The 24908-nt window shown below is 42.3% G+C and overlaps 1 protein-coding gene across 3 annotated transcripts in view; it reads right to left on the bottom strand.

Moving 5' to 3' along the window:
* CACNA1S (calcium voltage-gated channel subunit alpha1 S) overlaps nt 1-24908 on the bottom strand; it is a 3469037-nt gene that overhangs the window by 619271 nt on the left and 2824858 nt on the right. For all 3 annotated transcript variants that reach the window (XM_044076603.1, XM_044076604.1, XM_044076605.1), the window contains one exon: nt 21342-21469. In XM_044076603.1, the coding sequence (XP_043932538.1) occupies nt 21342-21469 (128 nt within the window). The remainder of the gene's footprint in view (nt 1-21341; nt 21470-24908) is intronic.

The raw sequence follows: 24908 nt of genomic DNA, 5'->3' as shown, positions 1-24908 counted from the left end.
GACCTACCACGACAACAAACCAAACACATAAACACACAAAAACATACTCGGAGGCTCTAAATAAAAATCTGCCTAAGCAGCAGAGACCTCCAAAGCAGACACCCAAGCAACCGCTACCCCAAAACAAAACACGTGCAACACACAGCTCACAAAGCCAGTGTGCCGAACAGTCACAGCCCTTAAGGCTAAACAACACACCTGATACACTTGTAATAGGTGACTATCGTCAGGCACACTGACGTCCCGCTCACCAGGCTGAACAAGGAGAAGGTCACGGTGAGCTGCCTGTCGGGCGCTAGGATCCGCCACATAACACAAGCACTCAGGTCACTCCAAGGCAAGTACAAATATGACTCAGTCATTGTCCATGCTGGTGTGAATGACCTGAGACGTACCTCCCTGGACTACATGAAAAGAGACATAGAGGAGCTCTCTGAGCATGTAGCCCAAGCCGGTATGACCCTGACCTTGAGTAGCATCTTACCCTCACCAAGAATGATGCCACAATATGAAGACAAGATGATCAATTTCAACAATTGGCTTAAGTGTTGGTGTCATTCAAAGGGGATACAATGCCTGTCAGCCTGGGATGACATGCTCGACAAGCCACGATGCTTCACTAGGGACGGCTTGCACCTGTCACCCCTGGGCTTTCGGATATTGGCAAAGGCTCTTGCTACCCTCATAGTGCCTTTTTTAGGCAAGGCTCAAAAGACAAACCCACCTCCATAGGTATCACAAGGGATAAGAAACTAAGAGTAATGCTACTCAACGCCAGAAGTCTAAACCTCAAGATGCACGCACTCGAAACTCTCCTTAGCATGGAGAACATCGATATCTGTGCAGTAACAGAAACCTGGTTCAAGGCTCCCGAGAGCACCCCAGCACTACTAGGTTATACCTCATACCATGCTTTTCGGCCCCAAAACTTGGACCGAACCACAAAAGGAGGGGGAGTATCAATATTCGTCAAAGATACCCACACCTCCAGGTTGGTGGCACAGCACGAAGCATCAGAGACTATCCATGTGCAACTAACTGTGGGTAAAGCTGCCTTCCAGTTTATAGCCTGCTACAGACCACCCTCCCAAACACAGGAACCCCACTCGGCCTTCCTCAGAATACTGGAAAATATGAAGGTCTCTCCAAACGCCATTATATTGGGTGACTTCAACTACCCAAACATAGACTGGGAGCATTACTCTAGCTCCAACACCCTAGCCCAAAGGTTCCTAGAATTTATAAACTCAAATGCTATGGAACAACTTGTTACCACTCCCACAAGAGGGGAAAACATACTGGACCTGATTATCACCAACATGGGGACACTATGCTCCAGATCAGAAGTGTATCCCTCACTGGTAAGATCAGACCATAAACTAATCTCACTGGATATTCACATCCCGACCCCACCCCCTGCCCAGAAAGCCACAGTGAAAAACTTCTCTAAAGCAAATTTCACACGCCTCAAAACCGAGGCGAAATCCTTCAAAGCCCCCGGGCCTGTGGAAAATACGGCTCAGACCGCAGAATCCTTTATAAACGCATTCTATGAACACCTTCAGGAATGCATGGATCATGCAATCCCAAATAAAACCAAGACCCAATCCTCCAAAGGCAGACATCCTGTCTGGTGGACCCCAGCCATAAACAAACTATACAACAGAAGGAGGAAGCTACTACATGATAGAGCAAAATCCCAAAAAGGGAAGGCATCTCTGATCAGTATTAGCAAAAAACTACGGGCACTCATAAAATCGTCTAAGGCCAGCTTCGAGAGAAAAATTGCACAGGACACTAAGGATAATCACAAGGCTTTCTTTAGTTATGTTAGGAACCTGGGTGGTAATTCCCAGATATGCTCAGAATTAGTCCAAAATGACAAAAAATACACCGAGCCCACAGACATTGCCAACATCCTAGCTGACAGGTTCAGTGCAAACTTCTCCCCCCCCCACCAAAAGGGCAAATATCTATCCCAACAGAGTGCTGCCCCCCTGACATCTCAGATGCTCAGGAGGTAAGAGCTGCCCTCTACAAACCAAAAAACACAGCATCAATGGGACCAGATGGTGTCCCGGGCTGCGTCCTACATGAACTCCAAGAAGAGCGAAACCCAAACATAAAACTACTGTTCAATCTTAGCCTTACTACAGGATATGTACCCAAAGAGTGGCGTGCAGCAACAGTGGTCCCTCTCCACAAAGGTGGTGCCTCAACGGATCCTGGAAACTATCGCCCCATAAGCCTGACTAGCTTGGTCTGCAAAGCTATGGAAAGGATCATCATGGACCTCATAAATAAAGATATTGGGGACCTACAGACACTGGATCCTACCCAGTTTGGCTTTGTTAAGGGCAGATCCTGCCTCTTAAACCTGGTCGATTTCTTTGAAACAGTCACCAAGGCCATTGACGAGGGAAGGTGGTCCACACAGCCTACCTGGACCTCGCAAAAGCCTTCGATACAATACCCCACTCGGGCATTATAGATAAGCTCACCAGCTTAAATATAAACCCCTATGTCACTAGATGGGTTGCAAACTGGCTCAAGGACAGAACCCACATGGTTAGAATTGCTGGAGCCATGTCAGACTCCAAACCAGTTACAAGTGGCGTCCCAAAAGGCTCAGTCCTGGGACCTCTCTTGTTCAGTATATATTTCTCGGTACAGGCCAACATGGAAGGACTGTGGCTGACCAAGTTCGCAGATGACTGCAAACTGGGCGCCATAATCAACTCTCCAGCCGACACAAGCATCCTCCAAAAGGGCCTCACAGAAACAGACAACTGGTGCCAGAGCCATGGCCTCAAGCTAAACGCCAAAAAGTGTATAGTCATCCCCTTTGGCAAAAACAAAGTGCCCACAAATTACCACATAGGTGGTAATCCATTAAGTACAGAAGAAGTCATTTAGGGACCTGGGGACCCAAGTTGATAGCAATCTCTCATTTGACAACCACGTAGCCAAAGTGGTTAGAAAAACATTTTATATAGCCCACCTAATCATGAAGGGATTCACATCTAGATCAGGGGAGGTCATCGTGCCTCTTTACTCATCCCTCATCAGGCCCATAATTGAGTACAATACCCCTTTTGGGATGTACCTTACCAGACACCTGCAGCAACTGGAAAGACCCCAAAAGTACCTCACCAAGAGGCTCAAAGGGCTCAAACAGATGCCATATGCTGCCCGGTTAAAGAAACTCCAGCTCTACTCAGTGGCATACCACCTGCTCAGAGGCGATCTGTGCCTGACGTATAAAGCCATGCCCAACCCGGAATTAATGGACATGCTGCACCTCAGAAAATCCAAATCCCATCGAGCTACGCTCGAGAGACTTGAACCTCAGCACTGAAATAAATAGGACATGCTGGAGGGACAGATTCATAACCCAGAGGCTCCCTTCACTCTGGAATAAAATCCCAGTCCAGGTTAGGCAGAGTCCCACATTGACTCTCTTCAAGAGGAATCTTGATGAGTGGATGGGAGATCATAGGTTTACCCCGGCTATCACTTCTGTGTCACTGTTAGACAGAGGCACAGTATACTAACCTCAAAAAAAGGCATAGCAAAATTAATTTAAAATGGGTGGCGAAAGCCAAACACACTCTGGCTAGGCTTATAAATGCCCTAGGGCAGATAGCCTAGTATGAACCTATGAACCTATAGACAAAGTAACGCCTTGTTAAGTTTAATTCTGGTAGCTGGCAAAAATGCAATAACTAGAAAATGGAAATCAAAATCTAAACCAGCCATACTTGAAGTAGTAAATATTGTAACAGGAATAAAAGAACATGAAGTGAAATCTTTAAAAAGGGTGGGAGTAAATTACATAGAAAAAATGGAAACTGTGGGAATAATACATGCAGAAAAATGTTTTGAAGGCGGAATGAGAATTAAGAGAAGGCAGGTACTGGACAATTTATGTAATGTTGGATTGAATATTATATAAAACAATGTATGTGATGTATAATGTTCGTTAATGTGAACCTGTTAATATTGTTTAATTACTTTTATATAAATGTAAATTTGCCTATGTCACAAGTGACAATTCAACAAAAAACACTTGGTGAAATAGAACACTGTGTAAAACAAAAAAAAAAAGATATATTAACTCATTTACTCCAATGGAACTCAGGAAATTTCCACTGTAAATTCCAATGGCCAAAGCCTAAGCCTTTGGACAGAATCAAATTATGTCCTCACATTTCAAACAAATGTTCATATATCTGGAACGATAGGGTTATAAAAGAAGTATATATGGCAAACTCTTCAGCACAAACTATTTTTATAGTGGTAGTATTCTTTAGGTTCTAGGTCAAAGATACAATTTTATAAATCACAGTAAGCACAGTAACTACTGCATTTGTAATATTTTATAAACAAGTTAAACTATCTCAGCAACCACTCAAGTTACGCACACACTTTCAGCAGCATTTTATTCATCTAGCTGAGAGCTTTCATACGAGATTAAGGAGTTCTGTCTGTGTCACGTGGTTGCTGAGATCTTTAGAAAAATGTGAAATTATATCTATATAAATTAATATAATAAAACAACAGTTAATATCTATTTACCCACACTAGACAGAGGGCAAATATTAATGCAGTTGAGTTTGCCATTGTGTAAGCTTTAAGATGAAATCTTTTAAAACCTTGTATGCAGCATGGTTTTGGAATTATTGATGCAAATATTAACAAGCAACATTTGACACCCAGGGGCATCAGCAGGAGTTAACTGCAGATGCACCTGGAGGTGTCACTTGGATATAATGAGTTAAAAAAAAGGAAAAAAGGCCACAGATATTTGCAATCATAAAGACAGAGGAATAGAGTTGATAGAAAAGAAATCTAATATGATGCAGCTCAGGCTAATGGAAACTCAGAGTTTTAACATTTATTCGATCTTGCACCTGGCCAGGAAACTACAGCAATAAAAGGAATTATGTATGTAAAATCTAGCAATTAACTCTGGTCTCAAAACAATAGAAGGAATTCCGCCGTACAGACATTATGTCTCCGAGCTTTGAGATCAAACAGTCATACAATGCTTGACTTATAGGTTTCTTCCAGCAGAGTGCACTGTGGTTACATTTTTTGAAGTTCAACATTTAACACAGTTTTCTTACACTGAAGAGGACACGCCTGTGGATTATATTCATATTTACAATGACATACAATTATCTACAAAATTCTGTCTAGCTAGGCTGGCAGCCTTCACACATCTTCACAAAGATGAAGCTGAATTTGTCGGCCAGTATGTCTGCTATATTTTCAGGCTCAGTATAGGTGGCTTCATTAACAATGAGCTCTGCACATAATTGTATATTGCCTTTGAGGTTGAAGAAATAGCTAAAGAATTTCTTATGGTTTTGCCTTTGGCCTGGGAGGCCAAATTTACCTCAAATTTGGCTTTAGCAGACTTTATTTTTCCTCTGAGTTCTGTTTAGTTTGATAAGAGTGCTTTTATCCAGCTGGGTGCGACACCTCCTAATTTTTGCCATGATTTTCTTCTTCTGTTATACAGCCTGTTGATGCTGCGATTCCACCAGGTGGCTTGTTTTTTGTGTTAGTTCTGTACTTCTTCCTGCTGGGTACAGCTGCCTCTATGCAGCTATTAACATGTTTGTATAGGGCTTCTGTGAACATTTCAGCATAGGCAGCAGTGTTCTCGGGGTTTATGGGGGCTTGAAATTTTTCCATGTTATCACTAGTTAGCCTTAGAGTAGTTCCTAATATTCCAGGGTTAGCTAGGGTTCCAGGTTTTATTTTTACTTCAAAGGAGGCCACTCTGTGGTCTGACCCTACCTGAAAAGACATCACACTAGGGGGTGTGCAGCACTCTCCCATATTAGTGAGGACCAGATCCAGTATGCTTGCACCCCTAGTTGGTGTATTGACAATCTTGTCCAGGGAGTTTGTGTTTGTGAATAGTGGGGTAATTAAAGTCACCTTTGAATATGGTATTGGGTTGGATGGTGAGTGTTTCCATTAAATTTAAATACATGTTATGTGTTTCTTGGGTCACAAAGGGGGACCTATAGCTTGCTAACTTCACAGATGATTACTAGGCTAATGACCTCAGGGGCCTTTTTAACCATAGCCATGCCTCCCAAACACTGAGAATCAAACCCTGCACCTTGTGGCTGTAAGGTAAACATGTTAACCATTATGCCAACCTCCAACTCAAAAGTTACAAACCTAATAATTGAGAAGTTAGCAAAGCGAATAATACAGAACTTATTACCAAGAAAGCCTAGTGAAGAAAACTAAAGGAACAAATAGACCACCACCACATCCAACATGGAGTGTACTTTTAATATTCATGAATATTCATGGTTTTATTAATTTATTCAGTTTGTCAGCCTTTCATTGGTGGTCAACCTGTATATATTGTGGTATGTTTGGTTTCTCCAGAATTACTCTAATGAAGTCTGTTTAAGAAAGTTTTAAGACAAAAGCGCTCAGTGTTTAATAAACCGTGCTACAGTTACAATGGTGGTTTCCTGTTTTGTTTTGTTTTTTTTTTATTTTTAGAGTAGTCCAAAACAAACACAATCTCAAAACAGATCAAGACTTGAGTTAAACCATTTCTAACAGTAACAGGTCAAGACTTCAGTTAAACCAGGTTAAAAAAAACAGGAAGAACTCTGAGAAATAAAAAGAAAGGATTCAAAACAAGCAGTTTAGGGATGACTCATCTCAGTTAATCTTAGTTAATCAACTTAGTTGCTGCTGCAGCTCCTTTATTGAAAATTATAGTCAAGAATTCTAATATGGAAGCCATAGGAGCCTCGTAAGGATCAATATTATTTTTAGAGGCCCATATGGAGAATTTCTTCCATTTGCTCAGATATAGCTTTCTGGTAGAATATTTATGAGAGGACAAAAGGATCTGTTTTTTCTCATTGAAAAGGTTATGGAACCTGGCTATGATGGAAACTGAAGCAGCCAAGCTGTCAGCTTCAGGGACTGCAAAGAAGGATGAAGATCCCCCGATGGATGTGTCAGAAGGACTGGAATTGGGTCCAGCATCCATGGATCCTCCACAAGATGAAGTAGAAGGAAGGGGAACCAAATCTGACGAGGCCAGTGAGGGGATATAAGTTTGATGGTCCATCCCAGGGATTTTGCTTTCTGTAAAACCTTGAGTATCAACGGGATTGGTGGAAATGCATAAAGGAGACCTGGAGGCCAATCGTGTACGAGTGCGTCCCTTGGGGCTTTTCCCGGTGGGGGAATCAGGGCAAAATAGCTTCTGCATTTTGAGTTAATGTGGCCGGCAAAAAGTTCACATCAAGGCTGGCCCCATCTGTGGAATATCCTGTCCGCAACTTCTTTCTTGAGGGACCACTCGTGGGGCAACAAGATTGCCCTGCTCAGTTTATCTGCTATCACGTTGGATCTTTCTGGGATGTGCATTGCCAACAGAAAGCGCTGGGTGGAAACATCCCACTGCCAAACTCTGAGAGCCTCTCACCAAAGGGGGTAAGATCTGGTTGCTCCTTGGTTGTTCAAATATCAGATCACCGACATGTTGTCTGTCTGAATCACAATCATGCCCAGGGGAAGAGAGCCCTGGAAGTACTGCAACGCTAAAAGTACTGCCCTAATCTCTAGGACACTGATATGCAGATGTGTCTCTTGGTCAGTCCATGTGCCTTGGGCAGTTTTTCCCTGAAAATGCCCCCACTCCTACCCTATCAGGGAAGCGTCCGTGGTCACAGTGGCTGCTGAAAGGGGTAGCACAAATGGGTGTCCTATCGTGACATGGAGTCATGTCAACCACCACTGCAGGTCCTTCTTGCAAGAATTTGTGATCATTATAGTGTGATCCATGGGTAGCGCCTAGTAAGACCATTGAGTGAACAACAGCCATTGAAGAACCCGCATGTGCATCCGAGCTAGTGTTATGGCTAGAATTGCTGCTGTCATCGTGCCTAATACTTTCAGAGCTTCTGATGCTGGTGCTTTGTGTCTTGGTAACAGGATGCTGACATGTTGACGAATTAGAACGACTCTTTCCAATGGAAGTCTTAGAGTGGTAGTGGTGGTGTCCAACTCTGCTCTGATAAAAATGATATGCTGCGATGGCAACAAGGCAGATTTTTCTGAGTTGATTGTAATGCCAAGATGATTGCAGAGTGACAAGAGTGGACTCCCTGGCCTGAATGAGTTGATGCCTGGTGGTGGCGGTAAGCAGCCAATCGTCTAGGTACGGAAACACCTGAAATCCTAGACACCTCAGGTGAGCTGTGACCACTGCCATGCATTTGGTGAACACTCTGGGGGATGTAGTGAGACCAAAGGGCAGGGCTCGAAACTGGTACTGATTGGCTCCCAGCTGGAAGCACAGGTGATCCCTGGATGGTCTGGCCATTTTTATGTGGTAGTACACATCCTTGAGATCTATCAAGCACATCCAATTGTCTTTCCCAAAAAAGGGAAGTATAGACTGAAGCGTGACCATCCAAAACTACTCTTTCTTTATGTATTGGTTCAGTCTGCTGAGGTCCAATATGGGTCTCCAGTCCCCTGTCTTCTTTGGAACCAAAAAGAATCTTGAGTAAGTTCCAGACCCTGTTCGGCCTGCTGGGACTGGGTGGATGACTCTTTTTGTTAGAACATTTGGACCTCTAAAGTTGCCTGTTCCCTGTAACTGGGTAGAACATCCGGGATCTTTCTTACGATTGGAGGAGGTGTGGCGAAAGAAATGAAATACTCCCTGGAAATGATACTTTGTACCCAGCTGTCTTTTGTTATTTTGAGCCAGGCGTCTGGCTACAAAAACAAGCGACCCCCGACTACCTCCAGAGAAGGACAGTTGGGCATCCTCTCAGGAGCACTGGTAGGACTTCCCAGAGAAGTGATCTCTGTCACCCTGATGTTGCGGACCCCCTCTGCCGCGAGGGTGGTGTCTTCCATTATTACCCCCTCCTCTGCTCCTGGAGGAGTGTTCACCATGTGTGTCCTGAAAAGCTCCTTGGGCTTTTTGGAACCACATTTTTCCTCCCCGTTGACCTTTGGGATAGGGTCGGGTAGGGGTGGAAAAACAGACCCCGACAGCAGACAGAGTCTTTCCGTCCTGTTCACACCTGGTTAAGGTTTCTTTCACTTTAGGCCCGAAAAGGGATGAGCCATCAAAGGGAATGTTCATGAAGGATGACTTGAAGGGCTCCACGAAGGAACACAAGCGCATCCAGGAATGTCTCCTAAGAGCGATTCCTGTACCCGCTGACCTACTTGTTCCATCAGCTGCATAGAATATGAGACACACGGATGAAATGACAATAGAATTAAGGGTAGCAAGCTGGGCAGCAACTTTTTCGGAGGCTCCTGCAGCCACTGTACCCTGAAAAGTATCTCCCAACTCCTTAAGGAGATCTCTTTGTAATCTAGTGAAGTGGGTTAAGTAGTTCAGCGAACGGAGAGCAAAGGTCACTGAACTGAACATGCGTTTCCCATATCTATCCATAATCCTGCAGTCTCTATTAGGAGTGAAGATTAAAAACGGCTAGAGGTAAAAACAAGGTGCAGAAAATATATAAAGCAAAAACAGAAAAACTACACCAAGTTAAAACACAAAAAACGAGGTTTATTCAAACCAAAAACAAAAAGGAGAAAAGGTAAGCGCTTTCACAACTGGTGTTGCTTCATCAGACACTACTATAAAATAACAAGCAGCTTAAATAGATGCATTCAATTAGCTGATAAAAACCAGTCACATGATGCTATGCAAAGACAGATAAAAAGGTATAGTGAACTGCAAATGGGGAAAGAAATACATTACACTAAACAATCGCTAAAACCTAATAATAAAAGGACAAGCAAGTTAAAAGACAATATTAAAAAATATATAGCAATAAATACATAAATATAAATATATATATATATATATATATATATATATATATATGTATATATATATATATATATATATATATATATATATATATATATATATATAAATACAAACTAAAAACAAACTTAATGTTAATGTTTAAGCCGTCTAGCTTTTAGAAAAGTTTTCAGGGAAGTAGTACCATTAAGACCAGGGTATTTCTCTGCATTAAGTCTAAGGATCCATTTTTGTTCATAGCTCTCTGTAGTATTTTCAATGTCCCCACCTTGTATACTACTAGGTATATTTTGAATAACAAAAAACCTAAAGGTATGGGAACTATCAGTATGCATTACATGATTAGCTACAGCATTAGTTTCCTTACAATATCTCTGATGTGTTCCAATATTCTGTCTTTCAACATCCTATTAGTTTTCCCTATATAATATACAGGACATTTTTGACAGAAAGAAAAGTACACTACATCTGTAGTCCTGCAATCTGAATACTGATGGCTAGAAATAGAAAATTTTCGAGTTGGGTGTGTATAAGTTGTTGTTGTTGTTCGGCTTCGCCACAGCGGAACTCCGGTCCGCTAATGATTGGCAGTAGATTTTTACGTGCCGAGTTGCCAGCCCTGATGAACAACCTTCAACGAAGGTACGCTCATTCACGCATGTCTCCAGACAGAAGACGCTCTAGCTGAGAATCGAACGGGACAACATCTTACTGTGAGGCGACAAGCAGTACATCTTCTGCAAGGAAATGTACCGATGCGTGTAGGGAAACTGAAAGTCTCAGAGACTTCCCTATTACATAAATGTTGCTTGAGAGATCTATTGTTCCTAAAGCAAAATAAAGGAACCTCACCAACATTTTCAATTAGCCCTGGAACTTCTTATAGCAAATGACAATGTCTCCTAATAACCTGTGTGTACTGATTAACATCACTAGAAAACTGAAGAACAACCCTGAAATCATTCTTAGCTGCCAAACTATTATCTAAAGTGCGGCTATTAATATTTTCTCTAAGATAGGGTCTACATCTAGTATCCCTCAATTTACATGCTTCAGATATTGTTTTATTAATATCAGATAATGAATATCCCCTTTCTAAAAAATGAGACTTAATACTTTCAAGAGCTATTTCTGCTTCTTCATCGCTGTTGTGGAGACGCAGAGTCCTAAAAACTTGTCCCTTCAAGACATTCCTAGGGATATGCCTTGGATGCATACTAGTTTTATGTAAAAATGTATTTCTCCTTGTAGGTTTGTGGTAGACACTACTACTCAATTGATTAAAATCAGACCTCCTGACCGTAACATCAAGAAAATTGATTTCTGTATTTGAGCTATGATAAGTAAATCTCAGGAATTCAGTTGTGGTATGTAAATAATCAATAAATCTAGGAATATCAGAGCCATGTCCCTTCCACAACATAAAAACATCATCTACAAAGCGAACATACCATAATACTTGCCCAAGGAAAGGATTATCTATGGAACAAATAGTCTGCTGCTCCCAGCGCACCAAAGCTAGGTTGGCGTAGCTATTGGCACAAGCAGTGCCCATAGCTTTGCCAACTTTCTGAAGAAAAAAATGATCTTGAAAAACAATAACATTATTCTCGAGTATAATTTCCAGTAGGCTGCAAATCAACTGAATTTTAGTATTTGTAAGGCATCTATTAATAGTAAGGAACTCTCTGACTCTGTCCACACCCCAAGCATTGGGGATACTTGTAAATAAAGATTCTATGTCCATTGTAACAAAAGTAAACTCTTCATCTCGTTCGATAGTGGTCATGCTATGTTGTAGACATTCCAGAAACATCTTAGTGTCTCGTAATAGAGTACGACAGCCTTCCAAGAAACCATGCAAATTCCCTTCTACAAAAATAGAAAGGGGTTCAGTGCACCAACCAGTGCCTGAAACAATTGGTCTCATGGGAGGAACAAACATATCTTTATGAACTTTTGGTAAGTCATAAACCCTAGGGACTACTGGTTTATAGACATTAAAATATTTGAACAAGGATTCATTAATCAAATTAGTTATTAAAAGATCAAAAATTAAAAAGGATACTTTCACAACAATTACATTCACTATTGTTCTAGAGATACACTGATAAGTCTATGTGTTATGTAGCAATTTCTCCATTTGTCTAATATAAAAGTCCCTGTCCAACAAAACTATACCCCCACCCTTATCAGCCTGTTTAATTTCCAAGGATTGTAAGCTTTTTAGCTCTTGAAGAGCTCTATATTCATCACTGGACAAATTACAGAATGAATAATTATTATTAGAAGACATATTCAAGTCTCTAAAAGCGATCTCACAAATGTCTAAAAACGTCTGTACTCCTGCAGGTACTGCAGGAGCAAAAGTACTTGGTTGCTTATAACGTTCATTCATCTTATTAGACCCCGCTGAGTCCGTAGCAAACAAGTATTTAAGTGATAAATTCCTGCCCAGTAATCTAAGGTCTTTCAACATCCGGCAATGTTTCCAGGCTCACTTCTTTACAAGGTACTGATCATGCATTGCCGTACATTGCCAGCGCCCCTCTCCAACAAGTTGTTCGGACTCGGGGTCCAGCAGATGACAACAGTGTTTTTTTAGACAAAATGAAAAAAGGAGACTTCACATTGAAAGTCCCATTACCATACAAAGCGTGTCCAAGGAGCACTTCGCAATACAGAAGGGCGCAAAAGAATCACTATACAGATAGCCATGCCTCCCAAGGGTGAGAATCAAACCCTGCACCTTGTGGCTGTAAGGTAAACAGGTTAACCATTATGCCAACCTCCAACTCAAAAGTTACAAACCAAATAATGGAGAAGTTAGCAAAGCTAATAATAAAGGGGTTATTACCAAGAAAGCATAAAGTAGTGAAGAAAACTAAAGGAACAAATAGACCACCACCACCACATCCAACATGGAGTGCAATTTTAATATTCATGGTTTTATTAATTTATTCAGTTTGTCAGCCTTTCATTGGTGGTCAACCTGTATATATTGTGGTATGTTTGGTTACACCAGAATTACTCTAATGAAGTCTGTTTAAGAACGTTTTAAGACAAAAGCGCTCAGTGTTTAATAAACCATGATACAGTTATAATGGTGGTTTCCTGTTTTGTTTTTTATTTTTTAGAGTAGGCCGAAGCAAACACAATCTCAAAACAGATCAAGACTTGAGTTAAACCATTTCTAACAATAACAGATCAAGACTTCAGTTAAACCATTCCTAACAATAAATTAAACATTTGCATAGGTTAAAAAAACAGGAAGGACTCTGAGAAATAAAAAGAAAGGATTCAAAACAAGCAATTTAGGGATGACTCAAAGAAGTTCTACAGGGATGTAGGATAGATAACAACAGTAACTGAGACAACACCGAGAATTAAAAAAAAAAATTCTGGAGAATGTCTCCAAGGACACAATTGAACATAACAAGGAACGTTAACTGATAAAAGATGCAGCATCAAAAATAAGAAATTCTAATAATGGAATAAAGTAACTCCTACTGAGACAGACAGAAACGTAAGAAATGCTTCCACATGGAAAAGGAAGTTGAACTAATAAAAGATGTAGGATTGACAGAGAGAAAATTAAGAAAGGCTCCCAAATGGAAAATTTTGTTTAAAGGTATTAACATCTCTGCACCATCATTTATCTTTGCCCTCGTGACCAAACCACACCAACTGTGGGTAAATCCAGTATTACCCACACTCAGGCGTGGGTTATTGCTTAAGTAAACAAGTACTTTAGTTTTAAGAAATATATAGTATAACAAGAGAGGAAAGTCTGGAGAAGAGCAAGATTAATATGCTGTGATTTTGGGCTGCTGGGGTAGGTGTGGTGTATAAAAGTGCACTGACTTTATGTAGAATTACAATATTGTCTCTTATTTTTACAAGGGTGAATGTCTGGATTAATGTCCTTGGCTTAAGCTACAAAAAAGAAGTTATGTACTCACCATAACGTTCCACGTTTGTTGTCCATCTCACCCTTCATTCTTACTGGTTGGGTTCGGAGCTGATCCTCGGCTCCAACTCTGCCGCATACTATAGCTCGAAGTCTTTCACTTGGCTCGTGGCTGAATACCTATCCCATCCTGCAGTGGTGTAATTCCCCATATCTTGTTTGCTGCTAACTATAGCCAAATGTCTACATTTATCATATATCATAGTATATATAGAGAGGAAAGAACATCAGAGAAGCTCCTTGCCTAAGGAGGGAATTCCTCTAGGTCCTGCCGAAGTCTTGGGCTGGGGGAAGGTGGGGGGGTCGTGAAAATGAAGGGTGAGATGGACAACAAACATGGAACATTATGGTGACTACATAACTTCTTTATGTTATGTTGTCCTATCTCGCCTTCATTCTTACTGGTTGGGACAGCTTCCATAGCGGCACATTTCCTGGGTGGCTCAAGGGAATACACTTTTCAGCACAGTGGAACAAAAAGAGGCCCTGTCCCTGGAGGTGAAATCCACCTTGTAATGAGTGATAAAGGTATGGGGCTTCACCCATGTAGCATTGGCACAAATACTGTCCATTGATAGTCTAGCTAGATAAGCGGGTGATGTTGCCATGGCCCTAGTAGAGTGACCTTTGATTTTGACTGTAGCTGTCTGTTACTAGAACTGTAAATAAAGGTAATGCAATTTGAAAGCCAGTTAGAGAGAGAGAGAGACTTTAGAAACTGGCATGCCTTTTTTGATTTCTGAAAAGGAAATAAACAATTGATAAGACTTCCTGAAATCTTTGGTTCTATGTAAATAGAAGTGAAGTTGTCTATGCACATCTAATTGGTGTAGCTTGTATTCTGCCTTGTTGCCATGATTAGGGGAAAACACTGGCAGCTCAATAGATTGATTTAAGTTATTTTGCAGACACACTTTAGATAAAAAGGATGGGTTTGTTTGGAGAGATACTCTATCTTTATGGAAGATCAAGTAAGGAGGTTTGATTGATAAAGCATGCAATTCCAAAACTCTTCTTGCAGAAGTAATAGCAACCAATAAAATTGTTTTTCAAGACAGGAATTTGAGGTCACATGTTGATGCACGTTCAAAGGGGGGGGGGGTTCAAAGGCTAAGATCAGATACGTTAGAACAAAATTCAAATCCCATGGTGACAGCGGTTCTTTAATGGGAGGTCTTTTTTATTTTATTTTATTTATTTTTTATTTTACATTTGTTAATCAGGAAGGTCCGACTGGATATATGTCCATTTTCAGCGGAGGCCTGGGGAGAAAAGCTCCATACAGTAGACATAAGACAGACAACATAGTACACTGTAAAATACAATAGAGGAATACAATCCAGAGACATTTTTACATAATTACATAATGAAATCATTCCATTATAAGAGTAATTCAAGAATAGAGGTTATACAATGTATTTGAAGGTCATTTTCGAAGGTCCCAGGCCAATAATCAAGAGATGCCCATATAATTGTGTTACATAATATACATTCTAGATTTCACTTAATCACATGGCAGTACAGAGTAATATAGGTAAGATTCAGAGACACTGCTAAGAGACCATAGTTGGGTGAACAGTAGTAAAGTGTGGGGAATTAGTCAGGGGTGGAGCAAGGACAGAGCCATCGCAAAGTGAAATATTCAGTAAGGTTCTTTTTAAATTAGGATGGAAAGGGTTGTAAGGTTAGTTCTGTAGGGAGAGAATTCCAGACTTTACAACTGAGTTCATAAACAGAGTTTCCCCAGCTGATTTGTTTGCTTTGAAGGTGAAAGCTAACATTTTGTTAGAGGATCGGAGAGTTTTAAGGTTATGGTAGGGGGTGATGAGTGTTTTAAGATCGTCTTAATAAGCAAGTAACTTTTAAGAATGCTTTACACAATCTGTGTGACATCAAGTTAGGAGTCCAGTCACCTATATGAAAATTTGAAATTGCAGCTAATTGTACTTTAATAGTAGCTGCCGCTGAACCTTGTTGAAAAAGCTCAGATAGGAACTCAAGAATAGAGCGGATCGGGGCAGAATGTTTCTTCTCTCCGTCCAATATGAGAACCTTCTCCATTTACTAGAGTATAGTTTCCTCATTGAAGCCTTGTGTGAGGATACTAAGATATGTCTTACTGCTGGCATGAAATTGTGAAGCTTGACTAAGTTGGGAACTGGAGCAGCCATGCTGTCAACTTGAGGGTTTGAAGGGAGGGGTGGAGTGTTCCCGACATATGAGTAAGAAGGTCTGGAACTGGGTCCAGCACCCACAGTTCCTCCTGAAGATGAGGCCAGAGGAAGGAAAACCTAATCTGACGAGGCCAGTATGGAGCAATGAGAGTTATCCTGCTTCCCAGCGACTTGGCTTTCTGAATGACTTTAGGCATTACGGAAAAAGGAGAAAATGCATAAAGTAGTCCCGAGGGCCAATCGTGGACAAGTGCATCCCCTGGTGACTCCCTGGAGGGGGGATTAGGGCAAAGTAGCTGCTGCTTTTGGCATTCATGGGAGTGGCAAAGAGATCACAGCACAGCTGGCCCCATTTTCGGAATATCCTTTCTGCTATCCCTTGTTTCAGGGATCACTCGTGAGGCATCAGTATTGCTCTGCTGAGCCTGTCCGCTATCATGCTGGACTTCCCCGGGATACCCGTTGCTATCAGAAAATGTTGGGAAATGATTGCCCATTGCCATACTCTGAGTGCCTCTCAGCAAAGGGGGTAGGACTTGGTTCCTCCTTGCTTGTTTATGTACCAAACCACTGACATATTGTCTGACTGAATTGCAATTGTTCTTAGTGGAAGAGAGTCCTGAAGTGCTTGCAATGCCAAGAGTACTGCTCTCATCTCTATAACACTGATGTGCAAATGGGTCTCGAGTTCCTGCCATGTGTCTTGGACCGTCCTCCCCAGATAATGCCTCCCTCCATCTGGGAGGCGTCTGTGGTCACTGTTGCCAGAGGTTGTTGTGGGATAAAGGGTCGACCTAACATGACGTGACTGGAAAGGACCCACCATCTTAGATCCTTCTTGCATGACTAATTTTGATCTGGTGAGACATGGGAAGTTCTTTTAAGGACCACTGAGAAAAAAGGAGCCACTGAAGAATTCTCATGTGCGTCCTGGCTAAAGGGACTAGGATTATCACTGCTGCCATGGTTCCTAGGACTTTTAGAACTGTTTTCACTGTTACTTTTGTCTTTGGCAGGAGATCGGTAATCTGTTGTCCGAGTACAAAAATTCTTTCTGCAGGTAACATTGCCATCATAGAGACCGTGTCTAGTTCTGCTCCTATAAAGGTAATATACTGACATGGCAACAAGGCAGATTTTTCTGAATTTATTGTTATCCCTAATTGAGAACAGATTTGTAAAGTGGCGTCTCTTGACTGTTGTAGTAGATGCTTGGTGGTGGCAGTCAGGAGCCAGTCATCTAGGTAAGGAAACACTTGGAATCCTAGCCGTCTCAAGTGAGCTGTGACTACTGCCATGCATTTGATGAACACTCTGGGGGCTGTAGTGAGACCAAAGGGCAGAGCTCGGAATTGGTAATGACTGGTTCCCAGCTGGAAGCGTAATTTACTCCTTGATGGCCTGTCCATCTTTATGTGGTAGTATGCATCCTGGAGGTCTATCGAGCACATCCAATTGTCTTTCCCTAAAAAGGGAAAAAATGACTGCAGTGTCACCATCCGGAACTTGGACTTTTTTCGTTTAGTTTGCTGAGATCCAATATGGGTCTCCAGTTCCCTGTTCTTTTTGGCACTAAAAAGAATTTTGAGTAAGCTCCAAATCCTATTTGGTCTGCGGGGACTTCTTGGATGACTCTTTTGTCTAGCAACTTTTGAATCTCTATAGTTGCTTGTTCCCTTTGACTGGGTGGAACATCTGGGATGCTTCTGATTTGTGGAACAGGAAGGCAAAGGGGAATGGAATAACCTCTGGATATTATACTTTGTACTCACTTGTCTCTTGTGATATCTCACCAGGCTTCTGGGTTCAAAGATATCCACCCCCCGAATGCCTCCAGAGTAGAGCAGATGGGCCTCCTTTCAGGAGCACTAGTAGGGTCGGCTGCAAAAGGAATAATGGTCACCCTGGTTTTGTGGACCCCCACTGCCTCATGGATGACATCTACCATTACTACTTTCCCCTCAGCCCCTGGGAAAGGATTCACCTTGTGCATCCTGAAAAGCTCCCTGGGATTTTTTGAACCACATTTTACCACTCTTCTGACCCTTAGGATAAGGACCGGAAGGGACGGAAAAAACATACTCCAACGGCAGAAAGAGTTTTTCCTTCCTGTTCGCATCTGGCGAGCATGTCTTTAAGTTTGGGTCCAAAGAGTGAGGAACCATCAAAAGGGGCGTTGACAAAGGTAGATTTGAAAGGTTCCCCAAAGTTACAAAAGTGCATCCAGGAGTGTCTCCTTAGGGAAACTCTTGAACTTGCTGCCCTACACGCTCCATCCGCTGTATAGGAAATCAGTCTCATGGAGGAGTTAACTATGTAATTTAAAGTAGACAACTATGATGTCACCTTGTCTGAGACCCATGCAGCTAGTGAACCTTGGAGAGTATCTTCTAACTCCTTCAGGAGATCTCTTTGAAGCCTAGTTAAGTGCATTAAGTAGTTGAGCAATCTAAGGGCAAACGTCGCTGACGAGAAAGCACGCTTTGCATATCTGTCCATTGTTCGAGACTCCTTGTTTGGTGGGTGGCCAGATTAGGACGTTTCAGAGAGTTCCTTCATGGTGGCTGCTGCCACCACCATAGCATCTACAGGGACACCTTCTGTAAGAAATTCCTTGTCCATTGGTGATGTTATAAATTTATTTGACCTCCGAGGGACTGGTTCCATTGCATCTGGTGACTCCCACACCTTTCGATTAACTAGTTCCATTAGTTCGTCAAAAGGCAGAGACACCCAGGAGGTTGAAGGTTGAGATCCGAAGGCCTTAAGGTACACTGACTCCTCAACAGAAAGGTTGATGGGCTTCCAGCCTCCTCTCTGTTTTAGGATTTCTAAGATATCCACAAAGGAGATATCTTCAGATGGCGACCATGGGGATCCTTCTGACTCCGCGAGGTCAGTGTTGGAGGTGATTGACTTGGCTGGTGAGTCCAGATGCTTCCTCTTGCATGTTCTCTTCCGAGGAGCCTCCTCAGAAGGGTATTCTGGAGAGGTCTTGGAAGAGTGTGGTTCACCCAATGGGGCTCCATGAGGCTCTGAATCTCTGCTGGCTGTCCTGAGAATGGGGTGGTGCCAAGACAGAAGCCGGTGCCTTGGGGGAAGAATACCAGCACCCTTGTGTAGAGCTGCAGGTGGGGACAGCACACTCCTCATCAGCTCAAAGGCAGTTGCCCCCAGCTCCGAGGGCAACTCCAGTTCTGAAGAAGCAGAGGGAATCCTTGGCACCACAGAGACCGGCTCTGAGCCTGATGTAGGAGCCGAGCTCAGTCGTGCCAAAGCCTCGAGAGGTAAGCTCAGAACCGAAGAGTCTCGGGTCTGAGTATCCCCCCCGGAACCAACGCATGAGCTCTGGCTCCTAGACAACCCGAATGGCACCGAGTATGTCGGAGAAGACAGTGGTTTTGAAATCTTCGGAGCAGGTATCGGAACCAAAGATTCTACCACAATGGGTACCAGGCATTCTGCCCCACGAAGACCCAGCTTGGCTCGGAGAAGGAATCGAGGTGGATTTAACAGTCTTAGTTGGCTCCGAGACCGAATGGGTCAGAGGTGAGAATAAGTTTGCCAGCGCTGGCGACTTCAGTAGTCTGCGCATCACCCTATCTACATCATCATCCAATAGGCTTCTAGAGGACTTAGAAGAAAAGGCAGGTGAGGAAGATCTCTGCAGAATGGGAGATCTCAAGGTCAGGGGAGACTGGCAACAGTTCAATGGGCCAGATCTGAATGTCAGTCTCTGTCGGCTCCGAAAGTAGTGGCGCTGAAGGACTTAGTTTGTCTGATTTCAACAACTCTCTTGGTTCTGAAACCTGTGGAGCTGAAGAGCTTGGTTTTCCCAAAGTAGATATTTTTGAAATCTTTTCTGATGGTTCTGAATGTCCAGATGAGGAAGAAGAAGAAGGTCTTTTTGAAGGTTTATCACCTTTTGAAATAGTAGACATGGATTTACTGGAGGTACTCTGACTTTCCAAAGACTCAAAGAACAGAGTTTGTAAAAGTACTCTAATTATCAACTTGTTTTTTCTCTCTGTTAATACCCTAGCACTAAAGGAATGGCAGAAGGTACATGACTCCAGTAAATGAATGGCCCCTAAGCAGTATATGCAAATGCTATGGCCATCATTCAATGACATTTTTTGAGAACACTTTTGACACTTTTTAAAGCCAGACAGCTTTGCTTCTTTCTGGGTGTCCACGGTGGTGCAGAGTTAGCGTTGCCGCCTCACAGTAAGAGGTTCTCCGGTTCGATCCTCGGCTGGGGTGCCTTCTGTGCCAAGTCTGCATGTCCTCCCTGTGGTTGCGTGGGTTTCCTCTGGGTGCTCCGGTTTCCTCCCACATCCCAAAGTCATGCTGTTGGTGGATTGGATACTCTAAATTGGCCCTAGGTATGAGTGCGTGCATGTGAGTGCCTTCTGTGGAAGGTTGGGCACCGGGCTGGCAACTTGACACTGTAAAACTCCACTGCCAATCATGAGCGGAAAGTTGAACCACTGTGGTGACCCCTAACCGGGAAAAGACGAAAGAAGAAGAAGAAGCTTTGTTTCTTACTCTCTAGTTAAGAGGCAAATGAGATCTGGGGAATTACACCACTGCATGATGGAATAGATATTCAGCCACGAGCCAAGTGAAAGACTTCGAGCTATATGCGGCCGAGTTGGAACCCTCCGAATCCAACCAGTAAGAATGAAGGTGAGATAGGACAATATAACATCAAATGTTTTTTGTAAGCAAGTAGGCTTGAAAACTAAGACAAAATGATGAAAGCCATGAAAAATGTTAAGTTTCTTACATCTGCAAAGATATTAGCTTGCTCTTTTCCTATACGCAAATGTTCAGTGGGAGTAAAGAAGTCTGCAGCTGAAGGCAATTGTACATTCTGTTCTGTTATGTTTCACCACCGCCCATCCAATACTCAGACACTATATGACCTAAGCAAACTCATTTGCAATGCTAATAGTCATTGGTTTACATGAACATACTGCCTGTTTGTCCAGTATCTGGTTACATTAATGGGCTCATTTCCAAAGTGGGGCTGTTTTGCATTATCCTACTAGTTTTGTAGCTAGTTCTGATCTACACTGATGATGGAATCTGGTTTGTTAATGACAGTAAATGCTGAAACATTTTTTATCCAGCCCTGTATGTGTGAATGTCATCTCTTCTGGCTATTTGCAGTGTAGTTAGTTTAGTTATTCAGCATTAGCATAGTCTGAATTTAGACTGACAGACAATACATTTGTCATCACATTTTGTTGTAACAAATTTACTAATCTGACATTATCTAATTTGTTAGTCTAGACCACATATTACCTAGTTTAGAAATACCCTTTTGACTTACTTTGCTTCTGGATCATACTCTGCCCATATCCGTTTGAATTCATCCAAATGATGAGGACCTAAAATAGACCAATCACGTGTCAGGTAGTCAAAGTTGTCCATAATGACAGCGACGAACAAATTAATTATCTGTGAAAACAAGAATGTGGCAAATTTAGTGCCAAACCAGAAACAGCTCTATGATTAAAGGCTGAGATGCATAGCCCAGCTCCAGAAATCCTAACGGCATTAAGGATCCTTGCCATCACAGTTATGCATATTTCTATATTCAACAGTATTCTTCTCAGCAGGTGCTCTCATTTTGTTTATACCCACAATTTATTTGTGCTTCTTCCATCTTGCTGTAAGTGTTCTAAATTAAATATGCTTTCATATAAAGGCTGCCTGACAGACAATAGGTATGAATAAAATATTTACAAGAAGGTTTTAAATCAACCCTAGAAAGTAAGAAAAAATGTCTCAACATATCGGTGCTCATCTGCACAAATGCACATAAGCAGTTAATATACAGTCATGCCAAAAAGCCACACTGAACAGTTAGATTTTACTGGCCTTAGAACAGCTCAATTAGCATACCATATATAACTGGGCTTTGAAACACACTGTTAGCAAAACAGATACTCCTTTTATAGCAAGGGTGAGAATACCAAGAATGGATGAAAACAAGAAAATAAATGTCCTTAAGACCTTGGCAAAACACAGAAATGCTTGTAAAAATATGTACAAACTCTTTTTCAAGGTACCATGGGAGATGTATTAATGATTCCCCCAAAATTTACAAAAGATCAAACTGCAAGGTGAGCACCAGTTAAGGACATACAATGCATGCAATACAATAGGATGAAAGACTCAGTGGTAAAGGTGGCCCCTTTCCCAGTTAAAGGAAAGACTGAAAGAGCAAGGCAACAGTCTACAATGTTCTAGCAACAGTTCAGTAACAAAGTTTTTCCCAAGAAGAATCTAACTTTACTCAGGCAGTGTAATGTCATGTAATCTACGTCCTATGTTCATCTAGCAGCCTGGGTGCCAGACAGGCAGACAGTGAGGAAAAGGACTGAGTGGGAGATGGCTGGGTCTGACATTACATGATAGAAGATATAATAAGGGATACTGCCACTAAAGAAAAAGTCTGGAAAGCCTGTCAGCAATGCTGACATAGCAACATACATGATACAGGAAGGCCATCTTGTAGGGTAGACCGTGCATGGAAACAGGTTCCATTTTATCTGCTGAGTTTATATTTCTTTGAAAAGGAAATTATTTTCTCACATACAACTAATTCCTTTTTCATCAAAAAAATTAATCTTTGTAACTTTTTGAGTCAAATGTGTTAGTTATTTAACAGATGTGCTGTGTAACTGTTACAGATTCATTTAGGTAGGCTGTCTATTTACAATAAGTGACATTATGTTTACAAAGCTGGGAAGTCTTGTTTGGCGGTTAACACAGATTAAGGCAATGATCTGTTAACAAGCTGCCTCCTGTACTCCAGAGTTTGACTCCCTCGGCCCTTAGGTTCATAGGTTCATACTAGGCTATCTGCCCTAGGGCATTTATAAGCCTAGCCAGAATGTGTTTGGCTTTCGCCACCCATTTTAAATTTATTTTGCTATGCCTTTTTCGAGGTTAGTATACTGTGCCTCTGTCTAACAGTGACACAGAAGTGATACCTGGGGTAAACCTACGATCTCCCATCCACTCATCAAGATTCCTCTTGAAGAGAGTCAATGAGGGACTCTGCCTAACCTGGACTGGGATTTTATTCCAGAGTGAAGGGAGCCTCTGGGTTATGAATCTGTCCCTCCAGCATGTCCTATTTATTTCAGTGCTGAGGTTCAAGTCTCTTGAGCGTAGCTCGATGGGATTTGGATTTTCTGAGGTGCAGCATGTCCATTAATTCCGGGTTGGACATGGCTTTATCGTCAGGCACAGATCGCCTCTGAACAGGCGGTATGCCACTGAGTAGAGCTGGAGTTTCTTTAACCGGGCAGCATATGGCATCTGTTTGAGCCCTTTGATCCTCTTGGTGAAGTACTTTTGGGGTCTTTCCAGTTGCTGCAGGTGTCTGGTAAGGTACATCCCAAAAGGGGCATTGTACTCAATTATGGGCCTGATGAGGGATGAGTAAAGAGGCACGATGACGTCCCCTGATCTAGATGTGAATCCCTTCATGATTAGGTGGGCTATATAAAATGTTTTTCTAACCACTTTGGCCACGTGGTTGTCAAATGAGAGGTTGCTATCAACTTGGGTCCCCAGGTCCCTAATTACTTCTTCTGTACTTAATGGATTACCACCTATGTGGTAATTTGTGGACACTTTGTTTTTGCCAAAGGGGATGACTATACACTTTTTGGCATTTAGCTTGAGGCCATGGCTCTGGCACCAGTTGTCTGTTTCTATGAGGCCCTTTTGGAGGATGCTTGTGTCGGCTGGAGAGTCGATTATGGCGCCCAGTTTGCAGTCATCTGCCAGTCCTTCCGTGTTGGCCTGTACCTCCGAGAAATATATACCGAACAAGAGAGGTCCCAGGACTGAGCCTTGTGGGACACCACTTGTAACTGGTTTGGAGTCTGACATGGCTCCAGCAATTCTTACCATGTGGGTTCTGTCCTTGAACCAATTTGCAATCCATCTAGTGACATAGGGGTTTATATTTAAGCTGGTGAGCTTATCTATAATGCCTGAGTGCGGTATTGTATCGAAGGCTTTTGCGAGGTCCAGGTAGGCTGTGTGGACCACCTTCCCCTCGTCAATGGCCTTGGTGACTGTTTCAAAGAAGTCAACCAGGTTTAAGAGGTAGGATCTGCCCTTAACAAAGCCAAACTGGATAGGATCCAGTGTTTGTAGGTCCCCAATATCTTTATTTATGAGGTCCATGATGATCCTTTCCATAGCTTTGCAGACCAAGCTAGTCAGGCTTATGGGGCGATAGTTTCCAGGATCCGTTGAGGCACCACCTTTATGGAGAGGGATCACTGTTGCTGTACGCCACTCTTTGGGCACATATCCTGTAGTAAGGCTGAGATTGAACAGTAGTTTTATGTTTGGGTTTAGCTCTTCTTGGAGTTCATGTAGGACGCAGCCCGGGACACCATCTGGTCCCATTGATGCTGTGTTTTGCTTTGGAGAGGGCGGCTCTTACCTGAGCATCTGAGATGTCAGGGGCAGCACTCTGCTGGGATAGATATTTGCCCTTTTGGTGGGAGGGGAGAAGTTTGCGCTGAACCTGTCAGCTAGGATGTTGGCAATGTCTGTGGGTTCGTGTATTTTTTGTCATTTTGGACTAATTCTGAGCATATCTGGGAATTACCACCCAGGTTCCTAACATAACTAAAGAAAGCCTTGTGATTATCCTTAGTGTCCTGTGTAATTTTTCTCTCGAAGCTGGCCTTAGACAATTTTATGTGTGCCTGTAGTTTTTTGCTAATACTGATCAGTGATGCCTTCCCTTTTTGGGATTTTGCTCTATCATTTAGTAGCTTCCTCCTTCTATTGTATAGTTTGTTTATGGCTGGGGTCCACCAGACAGGACGTCTGCCTTTGGAGGATTGGGTCTTGGTTTTAT

Source organism: Protopterus annectens, chromosome 7.part0 (genome assembly GCF_019279795.1).
Source record: "Protopterus annectens isolate FY-2018-M chromosome 7.part0, PAN1.0, whole genome shotgun sequence".
Taxonomy (NCBI): Eukaryota; Metazoa; Chordata; order Ceratodontiformes; family Protopteridae; genus Protopterus; species Protopterus annectens.
Note: the sequence above shows the minus strand (reverse complement) of the source record. Positions and strands in the feature narration are given on the sequence as shown.